This window comes from Elaeis guineensis, chromosome 15 (genome assembly GCF_000442705.2).
Source record: "Elaeis guineensis isolate ETL-2024a chromosome 15, EG11, whole genome shotgun sequence".
In the NCBI taxonomy this organism is placed as follows: domain Eukaryota; kingdom Viridiplantae; phylum Streptophyta; class Magnoliopsida; order Arecales; family Arecaceae; genus Elaeis; species Elaeis guineensis.
Window position 1 is genome coordinate 70,162,407 of NC_026007.2, and position 15,468 is coordinate 70,177,874.

The window sequence follows — 15,468 nt, forward strand, 5'->3', positions numbered from 1 at the left end:
TCTGAATTATACAAAGACGGACCTTACTAATTAGAAATAAAGACTATGCATCTTAGTTTATGAATCATCAATAACAAAAAAAAAAACATAAATCCTACTTTCACCAATTTTTTTCTCTTTTCAGTAATTTGTGAGAGATTTGAGTTGAAGGGATTAAATGGATTCTTCATTCTTCTCAATTGAATCATATACTTTAAACTCCTGCAGATTTTTAAATCATGGTGGTGTTACTTGTCCAATGGAACCTGCATTCCATCTTAGAAAAATACAAAATCTTCATGTGGTTAGCGACCAAAAAGCTCAACACCAGAGAATTTCTGAATGAAAAATTGGACTACTTGATATCCAGTTGTAGGCCTAAATCCAAGATGACATGACACAGGTGGTAACTTATCCTCTTTGTTGATATGATTGTCGATTCTAGAATAACCTATCACATGCATCATCCATGTCATTCCCTCTTCTAAGATCACATCTTTAAGCAATAAAAGGAAGGCATGGATCCTTCTTAATTTTGTTAAGTTCTCTAAGGTCCATGCAGATAAAACTCTAATCATTTTCATTAAGAGCTATTTAGGGACACCTAATAGCTCATGCTAATTGTGAATATGATACCTACACTCAGCATTCATTGAATCTCCTTTTCTCTTTTACATACAAGCTCAACATACTTCGGCTTCATTTGTCTAGGCATTTGTTTCACAGGATTGGCGCTTGAACTCCTGCATATGATTTTTCTTTGAAAATAAAAAGGAAAAATGGGTTATGCCTTTTAGTAAGATCATGATATGTCCATGCGATGACATCTTTGAACTCTTCTTTTTTGCCTGATTTCAAGAAGTTATCCTCTCCAACCTTCGCCTATCACAATAACCTATGGTGCTTCCTCATTGCCGAGAATAGTCTGTATAATTCCTGCCTCTCTTTTTTACAGGCTCATCGCCTGCCTCTTTAGTGGGAGATTTTAATTGCTCTCTATTATAAATCAGGATCCGCGAACATTGATCACTTACTATTAAACTGTCCATCCTCAGACTCAATTTGCAGGCTGGTCAATTCAGTTCTAGGATCTCGTTGGCAATCAAGAATGACCATAGACAGCTTTGGACTGGTTGGAGATTATCGGATTTGAGGAAAACTTATTGTTGGGGCAACTTAGTATAGCACAAGAAGAACGTAAAGAAGGACAAAATTGTATCTTTTTATGTAAGAGGGTGCAACACTGAATTCCAAGACCCAAAAACGAGCAGACATAAGGACACTTGCAGAATTTTTCTAAAGAACAAGGAAGCCATGAGTAAAAAGGCTAGCTTGTCTTGAAGAAGATGAGGAAGGTTAAAGAGATCACTATTGGGACAGAGGGCTTATTGCTTTTGTGATTGGAGAGCAAAGGAAGAATCCAGTCCCGGGATGAGAGCAGCCAGAGAAGATGCCTTTCTAGCATCCAAGTCAGGAGTCCTAGATAACTTTGTGGCTTTGTTCTGGTCACTAAATCAGTGAGAGGGAACAGAAAATAACTAGAGTGCATACAACAGCAACATAAAGGTCAAAGATGAAGCATAAATGAGTTCCTGTATTGCATATGTGTAGGTTATCTAACAGTATGCCAATATTCTCTGGTATGTAACTGGTACTGTGCTACATGTTCAAAAAATTATTCACAGATATTCAAAAGAATACAAATAAAGCTACTAACTGTAGGGATATAAAAAGAATAGAAGAGGGAAAAGGAGTAATATATGAGGAAACCCCAGAAAGATTGGTCGTTCCCATACTTACATCATGAAATTTACTGAAAGCATCCTATGTTTTGGCCGAATCATCCTGCTGATTATCTTGGCAGGCAACGGTCTGTGACTCGGTGGGAATGATTGTAGGAGGAGACCACTGATCCGGGACCACAAGAAAATATGCAGACATGGCTTTCCTGAAACGCTTTTTGTATTGCTTGGGTGAAATCACAGTTGGAGACACATTCTTTGGCCCACCTAAAATTCCTGAAGCTTTCACCCACGTCTCTAGGTGTTTGTCCCATGTATACCGCCTCATGAAATCTATGATTCCAAGTACCAGTTCATGCTTCTCCTCATCTATCCCGACGAGTAATGAGTAATCCATTACATTTACAGACTGCAACATCATTAGTGACATACATATTAGACACTGATCAAATTGAACTTTAACAAGGAGGAGGAGACCAATAACTTGTAGTTGAGCATGAGCAATAATTTTTATTTCAGCAGCAACTCCAGAGAAGGTTAGAAAATGGATATTTCTTGACATAATGAAATGGAGTAAAAATAAGGTGGAATAATATCACAAAAATAGCAAATTTTGAAACCATAAAAGAAACACATGAAGGAATGGCTTTAATGTTCTCAAGGTATAACTAATTGGCTATGTAGTATGCCCCATGCGAAAATGCACTTCGAGCCATATAAGCCAATAAGCCATGCTGTTGATCATGTCCCAGATATCTTTGAACAAATGGATATTGAAATCAAGTGGTTTGCATATTTCCTACTCATAGTTCCAAATAGATCTTGTATTTTGTTATTGAAAACTGTTGTTTAGTGATCACTTGATGCATAGGAAATGAGTCTCTAAAATTTTCAAAAGATTTTGTTCATAAGAATTTTGATTGTCATAGATCATTTTGCATGGTGCAAATTATCAACTTGCAGTGATAATTTACCAAGAGTACATAGCCAGTTGGTTATGCCCTAGCTAGGATCATTGAAGTGATTCCAAACTCAAATAATTAGAGAGAATCTAGAAATTTGAAGACAACACAAAATTTAATTCTACTTAGAAGTTCAAATCAGATGGTTAAAATTTGAGGAAAAATTTTAAGATATCAATCTGGTATGACCAATTTCCACAGAGAAACAGCAACTTTTTGATGATTACTACAAGTGATGCTCAGTGTCAAGAGGAAGCAGTCTAGCAATATTGCACTGAACTTAGGAGTACAAATGAAGATGTAGTCAACGTGAAAAGGATTCTTTTAATAAAAGCTACATCCACCTTGATAATTTAACAAACAGCAGGGCCAGTTTCTCTACTCACCGCAAGGAATGAAGTATCATTCCAAACAGCTCTCTCCAACAACCGCTTAGCCTTGTTCCCCACAAAAATCGGAGAAGTTGGCATTGACTCGATTAAGTTCTGATCAAGAAGTACTTTATTGTTACCACTTGAATCTGAATTGTATCGTGACCTTGAAGATCCCTTTAGGTCATACAACCTTGTCAAGTTTCGCCCAAACAAGAGATTCTCCATAACCAGCACATCCATCCTCAGTTCTTTTCCACCCTTCAGGTTCCTGGATGTAACCTGCCATAAAAAGTTTGAGTAAAGCAAGCAATTACATCTCCTAGAGAAATGGAGATGAAAATGTAGGATATAAAAACAGTGAAACTGACTTATATGAAAAGCACTTCCACAGGGATTTTAAAACCAATGATGGAAACACTTGTACATACTTCCCCAAAAACATAAGCTTATTAATATAATTTTTTATTAGATTATGCAAGATTCATACCTCCAACCTTGGTTAAATATTACTAAACATTGCCATGCATTGTGAAATTTTATATTTTCAACATCTTTTTCAGGGTTAATCGCTGATGAATTTATTTGTATCTAACCTAAGCTATATGCACCTCCTTCAAACAATTTTTTGTTTCTTAACCATCCTTCCCACTCTATCAGCTTCCTTCAACTTGATTAGTTCTTGTAACTTCATCAAACACCCTGTTCTTATTTGGGTTGATCAAGGATTTAAATATCACAGGCCAGTTGCATGCTGGCCTGGCGACACCATGGTACATATCGTGCTATGCTGAGCAGGCAAATGCCTGGAACACATTGGGATGGGTGCATGAAAAGTATTGGAATGCAACCAATATTGCAGCAGTACAATGTGCTGGTAAGACCCTGAGAACAGTACATAACATGCATGCCATGCAGACCGGCTTTAGATCCATGGTGTTTATATCTCCATTCATCTCCCAATTGCATTCCGTCAAATTTCATTTCCCTGAGCTGTTCCAATTCATCCATGATCTGTAAAACCACAATCATCCATGACAAAGAAACAAGATCTCCCCAGAACTTTCTTCATAACCATCTGTTCTCACACTAGACACAGAGTTGTGCCTCCTCAACCTTCAGAAGCTCTAAATGGATGAGTATGTAAAACATAGAAGCTCTAGAATGATCACAAATTTTGAAATATTTGCAGTAAATACAAGTAATTTGCACACATTAATAAAATTTGTAACAAAACTTATGCAATATCAAAATTGCTTCTTCAGATCCTCAAACAATAATATTTAAGTCACTTTATAAGCACCTTGTACTGTCCTATTCCTATCTCCTATCCTATCAGAGATCTATAAGTTTAGTTCCATTGAGTGCCTAGGTATCTATCCCCCATCCCCATACTCCATTTAAGAAAAAAGAAGAAGGAGATCAATCAGGTTCTCTCTTCGTTTATTGCAAGATGAATTGCTGCAAAAGTAACTAACAAATTCTATAACATCTAACCATGTATGAGTTATTTAACTCCAGATCCACCATCTAGTTTCTATCATAGGCTAGACAGAAAGTAGATAATTATTCATTTCACGAATTTTTAGATCTTTTTTTGGTAGAGGTTCTAAAGCTCAGCTATGATTTTGGTTTTGGCAATTTCAGCAGTTCTACTGGTTGCAACTCCAATTTCAAAAGTTTCAATCTAAAATAAATTTTATAGTGTACAATATCATTTTATTGTAACAATATAGAAATTTAGACCATATGGCAGTCAAAAACTTTATAAGAATACAGTTTGACTGCTAGGCCCGTCTCAGAAACTTTGCCTTGTTCTAAATGTCTTGGGAACATAATGTTGCTATACTTCCAGCTTGTCTCATAATCTAGAGAAAACATTTTGTCAATGAAAGAAATGAAAAAAATGACAAGTGAACTAGGTCCTGCATATTGTTTAAGCCAAGCCCTGAAATCCACCTTACTTTCCGATTGGTTTGGTTGAAAATTACAACACTTTGATTTTGGAGTTTCATGAGAAAGTTCAAGCCATTTTTTCTGCATCTGAGTCTTCTTAAGGTGTTCCTCGCCATATCTCAAATCCTTAAGAATTCGTAGTTTGGTACAAAAATAAGATGAATATGTGTTGCCACAAGCACAAAAAATACCGAACATATAGAAGGAACTATATGATATGATACACTTGATCTCTAGTATGCAACCAAGAATATCCATCAAACTTACAGGGCCATAACAGGATCCAAGTCAAAAAAAGGTCTATATGTCTGCTTCATCCCAAACTACTTTGCCTCCAAGTTCTTGAGGTAAAGCATGAAAAGCCATTAACAAATCAGAAATTTACCAAATGAGATAACTAATAAAACAAAATAAAGTACAAGGAAAAACTTTAAGAAAACAAACAATGAGAGTGAACAAGCTCAAAACAGCATATACCTGATAAATACCCAGAATCTTCGCCAGGCATGTGGGACTTCTAGTGCCTGTCGACTCTGAGAGGTATTTAAAATATTCTGGAGCAAACTTGATAAATGATTCTAGCTCTGTTTTTGTAACTTGTTTTATAATGAACCTATCATCCAATGATTTTGCAAAAAAGACATTGCTCTTACCACCCTGCGCTCCCCATTTTTTACAACGACTGAGAGACCTGATGAAATCAAACTCAGATGGGCAGCAAGTTCTCCTTAAAGCATCAAAGCATTTCGCATAATAACATGTCACAGTATATTTCACTTTTCCAAGTGGGCCCTCATCTGCAAAAGAAACTTTGACATGCATTCCTTTAGTATAGATAAGTGGATCCAAAGCTACGGAGCCCCTGCTCCCAGACAAAGATGAAATGCTATCCTCAATTGATCCAAAACTTTTGTAAGGTTCAGAAGTACTTTCATCAAATGACCTAGATAAATGAAAATTTCCTGACTCATAGGGTGGCAACAAAGTTTCCACACCATCCCTTGTTCTCTCCCGCTCATCTGAAATCTGAATATGATATTCAGGTGAGACAAGTGCATAAGAAATTATAGTGGTTGGTTCATCATCATAAATTGGGATGACTGTGTCGTTGACTCCAACAGGAAGAAGAAACCTTGCCCCACTTTGACACTCTAACTCCCGGAACAAAGGAACATAGACAGGATTGTACTCACTGAGAGCATTAAATCTAGGAGTGCTTCCCATATTCCTGTAGAAAGGACGATAAAAGTTCAGAAAAGGCATTCTAATCCAGATTGAGAAGTCCTCAGCACTGTCTCCCAACTTGGTAAGCAAGGCAGAGGCAAAGGATTGAGTTACTTCAGCTCCACTTCGTTCTTCTGAATCCTTGGAAACTGATGCAGCAGCAGCAGCAGCAACAGCAGCTTCAAACAACTTTGATGAATCTAACAAGCTTGCATGAAAAAGGAAACGACCATTTTCACCTGTCCACTTTGCATCAAACGTGTCTGATAGATTTACCAGAACTGGGAACTGCCCATCGGATAGGGTTCGACGGCCGATAAGACCAGTTTCTAAAAGAATTGATTGTTCACTTGCACTTGTGCTGGTAGAATGATGGGTTTTGATTTGTTTCCCTTGAGAAGAATCCAGTTCTATACATCTCCTTTGATGACCAGAATAATGAACATGATGATCATTGATATCCTCCTGATGGTGAACTGCATGGTTCCTCCCATTAAGAAATTTATTGTTTGTGGAATCTCCAGGAAAAGTGTCCAACCTATTAAAGCCTTTTTGTGGCTTCAGTCCTAGATTCATATCTGTCAGCTTTTCCTTATCTCTTGTCATGAAACTCTTCAGAACTTCATCAGGACCACCATCTGATCCAGCAGCAAATATCAACCGCTGATCCCATAAATATGAATAAAAGATCAACTGCCTCTTTAGCTTATTAACCTCAAGAATATCAATGACTGGTTGCCCCTTCTTTGCCTCCTTTTTCAGTACTCTACGCAGATAACCCTAAAACAAATCAACAATCTCAATCCAAATGTGAACAGCAAATTGATTTTTTTTTTGTTGTGTTGGTGTTGGGGGGGGGGGGGGGAGCACATCACCTCAAATTCAGATTTCTCCTTCCGCATAATTCCTTCAAGTTCAACAATCTGATGTCTTATTTCTGGTGCTTTCATGCTACCATTAATACTCTTTCTCTCTGCAATTTGGTGCAGAGCATTGACAATTTCATTGAACAGAAGTTCTGCCCCATCAGACACCTGTTATATTGGAGTTATATTATTATCTACTCAAAAATAAAATATAATGTGAACAATAGCAACTGTCAAAAAGAGGTGAAAAGTCTCTGCTTGTCATACACAACAGACCTCATTTGCTTCCTTTAGTATCCACTCCTGATGCTCATAATTGAAATCAAGCCTCGGAGGAGGCAGATAAACAGAGTGAACATTAATTGATGCATACCGGAAGCACGCAACCATTTTCCCAAGCCTGTCCAAGTTGGAATGGAGAAGTGAGGATACAAGGTCATGGTTGATAATTTGATAGAAAAAGGAAAGAGTGAAGAGTAAAGCATGATGTACCCATAAAATCGGAGGCAGTCTCTGTGAAGAGAATGGCCACAGCTAGCTACCCTACTTGCAGCAGCATTATTTGAAAAGCTAAGCTCCAAAAACTTACCAAAAGATAAACCCCATGCAGCATCAGACATTATAACTCTACGAGTTGCTGGAGGGAATGCATTATTGCGAGGACACCGTAAGCACCTATGCCACATCCAGATCTTACCATCCCGTTCTCCTGGCAAAGGAATTTCTGGAAGCTTTCTAACAGATATAGTCAGACTGCCCTGGCGATGTGTGTAACAATGAACATGAGCTTCTGAAGGCATATCACAAGAACGGCACCTATAACTCTGATATCAACAGAAGCTAGTGTCAGTCATAGAGACAACTTATCAATCAAAAGAAATATTAGCATAAAATCACAAAAGGGAAGATAACCTGGTCAAAAAGATGGTCGCGTAAATATCTGCCCAAGGGTTTGTCAAAGTTGCCATAGTACTTGATACGAAAGAGATGTGAACGCTCACAAACAGTTCCTGTCCACACACAGCGGGTTGATAGAGAAACCAAAATACTTTGATGATCAGAAGAAGGTGGGAGTTCTTCCTTAATCAATGTGTTTTCAGGCCTCGGGTCAATATCTTGATGTGAGGTTGCCAAACTAGATGAGCCACGTTGCTTTTCTACCATATGGCAGCTCTTGATTTGGGTATCATTAGCCATTATACCACACCTCTCTGAGGTCTCCAAAGTATCAGGACAGCTGCCTGGGACAACAGAATCATGCTCAATTGCAGTATCATCAGGTCTCAAGTTTTAGCCTCATGACATTCTTCAAAGCAAACCTTATTTTTCTCTTTCATGGCACAATGTCCAGGTGAAGAATTTGAGGATACATCAGATGGAGATAAAGAAGATATGGATGCCCTACTTGTTCGTTCCACAACTTGATCAGACTGGTTGTTCTTCTCCATGGAAAACCCTTTAGTATCAGATAATATGCCGAATGCAGAGGCAGAATCTGCCATTTCAGAGTTATTGCTTTGACAGGAATATAGTGATGCTGCCTTTATGATTTTTCCAGAATTATGTAATGCTAGACATGGGTCTGATGTATTGGGTCTTTGAGCATCACTACCATGGTGAGCCTTACCAGCAGCAGGGGCTGTAAAACCAGGTATTGTGGAAATGGATCTGTCAATGGTGGAAGGTTCATCGGGCAGTGCAACAGCTATTGGAGACTTCAAGGGAAGTTCTGGTAGAGAGGCACCTTCATCCGCAAGAAAAGATGTTTCCAAAGCCAAGTGATAGGCTGCAAAAACTCCATATTGAACTACATGTTTCACTTTCTTAAGGTCATCGATATTGGCACCTTTAAGCAAAACCTATGGAGGTTAAAGATACCAGCTACATAAGATTTCTAATACGGTCTAAGCATTTCAGTTAACTATTCATAAACGCAATGTGAATGATAGTATAGAATATAGATGGTTGTGATATTGCACACAAGATTATGAAATTCTGCTCAATGCAGAGATCCTGGAAAACTACACACATAAGTACAGATGTCTGAGTGATATCAATCATATACATATACACAAATATATGCACTTATATAGATATGTGTCATTCCAACTATAAATTGAATTGAATATATGCAGAATATGTAAATCTTTCATCCATGTTGGCCTTTGGATGCTATCAGAAAGATGCACAACCTGCATATCACATGCCAGATTTAGGACTAGTATTGACATAATATGATATAGGTCATATTATACACTTGATTAAGAAAGCAAGAAGCCTAGTCCAAAAGTCAAACCAACATATCCAGGATGTCTCATAAAAAGTTCAAAAAGATTTGGAAGTTTGCGATACCAACTTGTACCATACAATATCGGTAAGGTACCAATGCATTACCAAGGTTTGGTTTAGTATATGAGTTGAACTGGTTCATCGCAGTCCAAACCGAGCAGAACAGCCCCAGATCGCCTGATACCCATTTGAAAATGGGGTGTGTACCATACCAAACCGACCTATACTACTGGGCAGTATTGTGGCAAAACATGAGAAGGGGCTAGAAGCTACCTCGGGGTGCATAATGTATTGTATTGATTGTACCATATCAAGTTGGTAGAATACCGATATGGTACCTAGTACCGAGATCACGGACCTGGAAGCTGCCTCTTTGCCATAGCATTGGGGTAAAAAACATTAATGATCAGGCTGAAATTTAAACTGTCTTGCTGAATGAAATGGTAGAATATTCCATATATACCTGGTGATGATTACAGCTTTATAACTGTTTTAAAACCAGAACTTCCTAGAAGAATCTAAACCAGGAAAGACAAAACAATAAAATGCAGGTCCACATAATGTTACTATATATATTGCAAGTAGATTAAACAGTGATTCTATTCCCAACAAGAATAACCATTTCAATTTTTCTCTAATTTATCCACTGATGATTAGAAACATATTTTGCAACATGCTGATAGGGGAGACAAGCAGGTTGTGTTAACAAACACCAGAAGATAAGCATAACAGATGTTTATCTTTAAGTGCTAGACTGTGCATCATAACCAATACAAATTTGTCACCTCCAACTGAACCTAAAATAGAAGGTCTGAAGCAAGCATAGAATTCCTGGAATATATAAATGACTTACAGTGCAACCCAAGGGCTTCGGGCAATCTTCAAAAAACATCAAAGTCTTCATCATTTTCTTCCCTCCTTGCCCTGCACCACCATGTTCTTCAACAAACTTTTCCACATGAAATAAATTGCAATGCCCCAGTTTCTGAGATGACAGATGGTCAATAGAAGGCACTATTTGAGCACCAGTGCAGCGGGCTATACGCTCCAAGAGAGGTCTTTTGATATTCAAAACAAGTGAAATGTTCTTTGCTAGAAGATAATCTTGCGCAAACCGAGATACTGATTTCTCCACCAAAAGGACATTGGGGTGGTGAGCATCTATCTTTGCAACCGCCATTTTCAAGTGATCCATTTCCTGAACAAGGTGCATAGCATGAGAATAAGCAGAAAAATATGTACAAACTCCAATGACATGAAATTCATAACAATAAACACACCTGCTTCAGCAAAGTATCAAAACTTGACAGCAGATTGGTCACTCGCTGGTACTCAAGAGCTCCTCCAAGAACTAGGAAACGAGGTTTTTCTATTTTGGATGTCATACGCCGGTTTGCCACATTCTTCTTACAGACAACTCCTTTTATGACCGTGCTACAAAAATGAGTAAAGAAGTTCAGCAAATTCATACTGCTTAACAAGATCGGATCAACAACATCAGCAACTGAATTTTAATATATTCACGATTAAAACACCAGCCCATATCACTTAGATGTATAACACGGGCATGTCCTAACAGAAAAGGCAGAAGCCAATTAGTAGTTCACCAATCTAGATTATCAAGAAATGAAGAAGTGCCTTTACAAAAGCCAGTAAAGTTGCTATAGTACAAAATAAGCAGTGACAGAACGTATGAGGTCATGTTCCATTAAGAAATTCAATATTATCAGGAATTCACCTTTCTTTACGATGTCCACAAGCTAAGCACTTAACCTTCACATACCCACCAGGATCCATTCCTCCACCCTTGCTAGTGTCTGGCTTAAGAAGAGTAGCTGCTTCCCATGACAAAGTGGTAATTATCTCCAGCCAACTTCCCTTATCATTTTCCTCATTTACAGGAAGATTTTCAACCTGCAGCAGTTGAGCTATCAAAGCCCTGAAATGTCCATCAACCACATTTTTCATTGCCTTCTTATGCTCTTCACTTGACCAATCTCTACTCCGGTACTCACCATTGCCAAAGCTATTTGATGAGTGAAGATATCCCCACTCTCCGGAAGCATCTTCATCATCATCATCTTCATATAGAATAGCCTCTCTGTCATCTTCTTCATCTTCTGGGTCAGGAGGAACCCAGAGTAGTCCATTATTCTCAAAATCCACAGGTTCTGCATTTGTTTTTTCAAGTCCATATATGGAAGCAGCATCACACTCATAGGTATTATCAGGTTCACATTCTTCCTCCATCTTATCAACATCTAAAGAAGCATGAAATTCTGTGTGGTCATGCAATGGTGAGCAAACCTCCTTGGCATCAATATTTTCTTCAGCAGGAGGCATCACATTTGAATGGAAATCCTGGCCAACTTCATCAAACTCAACTTGGCCATAGTAGTCATCAGAATGCCGAAAACTTTGTGCTTCCAAGCTAGAAGGGCATAAACCATACACATCATAAGCTTCATCACCCCTGCAATGAAAAACTGATGCATGAATTATAAGAAAACCTTGAAAACCTAAAGAGACTGGCTGAATTCAACCATAGCAGTTAGTATATGGACAGTTCTGAGACGGTATACCATATACTGCAGCTTTATGCAAAAGTTAAAGGCTTATCTATAGCTACTGAGAATATAAAACTAGGAAGCATCATTAGCTATCAGCTGGAGACACTTAAGATGCATAAAAATCGAAAATAGAATAGATATCTTTATTTAATATTAAAATGGAGTATCATAGAAGTGGCAAGATAAGGTGAACAAACAGTGAAGAAATAAAAGAAACACCACCAAAGTTTAATAGTCAAGAAAAGTATGAAATCAAGCATTCAAGAAAAATATGATGGACACATTCATAGATTCAGCCAACGTTAAGGAAGTTGGTGTCAGAGAATGAAGCAGGTACTCCCTTAATATCAAATCAGCTAACAACATTGACAAGACACAGAATATTAGCAGAAAATGTCTCCTCCACTAAGACACCAGATAAAACTATTTACAATGTGGGCTAAAGCAGCTTCATATATAATCAGATAATTTTGACTAGTAATAGCAAATTTATGTATTATACATACTTCTAAAATTTTGAAACAATCTTTGAAACTATTTGAGCATAGAGAAGATAGTTGAGCAAGACAAGATTGTTCATAGCAATCATAATTTTTTTTAAAAAAAAAAAGCTACACTTGACATGTGGGCCTATCATATATATATATATATATATATATATATATATGTATGCATGTATGTATGTATGTATGTATGTATGTATGTATGTAAGTATGTATGTATGTATGTATGTATGATATTATAATCTTAATAAACAGAAAAATTACATGAAAGTATTTGTTCAAATGTATCGAGTGAAGATGCCATGCAAACCCAGTGTGATCTCAAAAAACCAAAGAACCATTTATGCAAGCCTATGAAATTGGCTAGCTTATCAACATGCTTGCCACATGGATATCTAGCATGGCATGAGTTCTTGTTTTAAACCATTCATGAAACAAGACATAAAATGGGTGACCTAGTGCACGAAGCTCCCACCTCTGTGAGGTCTAGGGAGGGCCCAATGTGTGCAACGTTATCCCGCATTCGTAGAGGCTGTTTCTATGTTTCAAACTCATGACACTAGATTACAAGAGAGCAACCTTACTGTTGCACCAAGGCTTAACCTCGAATGAAAACAAGACATGCAAGCACCAAATTACCGACCAAATTATACCTTTTCATGACATAACTTAATTGAGTGGGTGGAGAAGGATCTCTGATGTCCATGCCCCTTCCAGATACTAGAGCATCCTGCTCATCTGCAAAGGTTTCACTTCGTGCAGATTGGCCACGACTGGGACCAGAACCATATCGAACATGCTGATAAGGTCCAGTTGAGTGGGAACAGATGGTTGTGGCAATGCTGTTAATCCCAGTGGACTGGGTACTGACCAAACTAGTTGTTGAAAGCGAAGGACTAACAACTGGAATATACGCTCGAACCCCATGATTAGCTGCTGCTACTTCCTGCTCCCACTGTTTAAAACAAAAGTTACAAACTCGGATCCGCTCCACCTCTTCGCCGCCACTCTTTAGGTCATCAGATAAAACAGGGATAGAATTTGCAGTGCATTTTCCACAAAAAATACGCCCACAAAGACGGCAATGGTGTCTGCGATTGAAGAATGTGAATTGTGAATCACAGTCATAACAAACTCTACAGCTGTGATCGGGCATCCAAAAGTCCCTTGATACATTCATAGGCTCAGACCGTCGAGGGATCAAGGACTTCAGGATGTCAACCACCTCAGAGAATGCCTTATCAGAGGTTTCCATTGACGATGGACCCTCCCAAGCTCACTCATTCTAAAATATTTGTCTGATGTTACAAAACCAAATGGCGAAAACCCCCATTTTCACCCATCCACAAACCCCTCAATTACAAACAAAAACAACAACAATGCCGACAATAACGAGAATGATTCAGCTCATCTTCCCTTTTGGAAAAGACCAACCAAAAGCTGTATTCTGCCTTCTTCAGAACCTTTTGCAAAGTATGTAGCCAATTGGATGATCAAATCCAGGCACCAATTAATCTTGCTCCTCTCATGGAACCCTGATGAATCTGATATCAAAATTTCATGAACCAACTGATTCTTATAAATAAACAACGGGCAATTCAATTGAAATATACAAAAATAATCACCCTGAAATCTTCCTGCCAAAAAAATCACAAACATCAACAAAAACTCAATTCCTACCAATCCTAACAGAAATGACAGCCCTCCTGTATAATGCCGACAAACAGAAAACCTCGATTCTCCCAAGGATCATGATACTCTTATCGTTTAAAGCAACCCACATTCAAACCCTTGCTCCATATGAATTCCAGGAAATTAAACTGCCCTCAAGGCATGTCCACAACAAATGCTGGGCCCCAGAAAAATCGCCTCTAATTCAACCACCACTACAAAATTCCCCCCCAAAAGAAGAAAAACAGAACCAAACTGGTCACCCATTCCATTACCAATCTCAAACTCCAGTAACAGGACAAATAAGCAAACGCTGACCAATTTTTTCCTCGGAAACCATCAAGACAAACAACAAGGCGATCAGAATCAAACTCCTACTCAAATTACAACCGTTCCTCTTCCAAAAACCACCCAAAAACTGAAGATAACGACCAACTGTCTACCGGAACCTGCGAAGGACCCCATGGGCCTCGCAAATGTGGCAGATAAGCCCATCAATGGACGAGTCTCTGAGGCCTAGAATCTATCCCAGACTCCACGGACGTCCAAAAACAGCGATTTTGACAAAAAAAGGAAGAGAACCGGCACCTGTAAGCCCCCGCATTTTTTTCCCTTCCCCAACGCGTCAGAGCGAATCCGTCCGAAGATTTGAGCCAAATTCACGGAAATTCAGAACAATAATCTTACCAAAATTTCAGAAAAATCGAACCTTTCATCCGCTCTTCCCTCGCTTTCTCTTTTCCCCTCTCTTCTCGCTTGTCTCTCGAGAAATAACGGACAGCCTAAATATAGAAGGCTCATAAATCCAATTGCAGCTTCGAGCATTCGAATTCAAGTTGTAGGTGAGCAGGATAACTGAATTTATTAAACGCGTGCTCCGACCCATTTGGAGGTGATCAAAGTTCCACATCTCGGATGGATGGACTGGGGCTCCAAAGGTCTATATTTAAAGGATAAAAAAAATTGGAACTTGACAGATAATTTAATTAATATACCGATGTCCCGTCGACGTTCGCTTGTCAAAGTAATGCCAAGGCATGGGGCCTCTTATTTGTGTTTGCAACAAAGTACAGTCACTACTTATTAGCATAGCTCACGCATATTTCTGTTTTCTGAGATTTTTTTTTTTCTTGAAACTAATAATTTTATTTTTTTTTTAAATTAATGATTTTATTTTAAGTTCGGAGAATTTCAAAAGAGTTATATCTATTTATCATGTCTCATAATTTTGATTTAGATATACACTGTTATTATTGTTCCAACATCTATTGCTATTTTTTTTTTTTAATACAAACAAGCGGTCACACCAATTTGACGCGAAAGCAGTTCAACAGA

The 15,468-nt window shown here is 38.2% G+C and overlaps 1 protein-coding gene across 1 annotated transcript; it reads right to left on the bottom strand.

The window, feature by feature from the left end:
• Nucleotides 1-1,553: 1,553 nt before the first annotated feature.
• Nucleotides 1,554-15,060, bottom strand: LOC105058586 (1-phosphatidylinositol-3-phosphate 5-kinase FAB1B). Its single transcript, XM_010941553.4, is given in 12 exon segments — nucleotides 1,554-2,130; nucleotides 3,070-3,336; nucleotides 5,488-7,014; nucleotides 7,110-7,268; nucleotides 7,377-7,500; nucleotides 7,593-7,924; nucleotides 8,013-8,386; nucleotides 8,389-8,959; nucleotides 10,243-10,587; nucleotides 10,670-10,823; nucleotides 11,128-11,862; nucleotides 13,116-15,060. Coding segments are annotated over 12 exon segments (5,517 nt in total). The 5' UTR covers nucleotides 13,718-15,060; the 3' UTR covers nucleotides 1,554-1,803.
• Nucleotides 15,061-15,468: the final 408 nt, after the last annotated feature.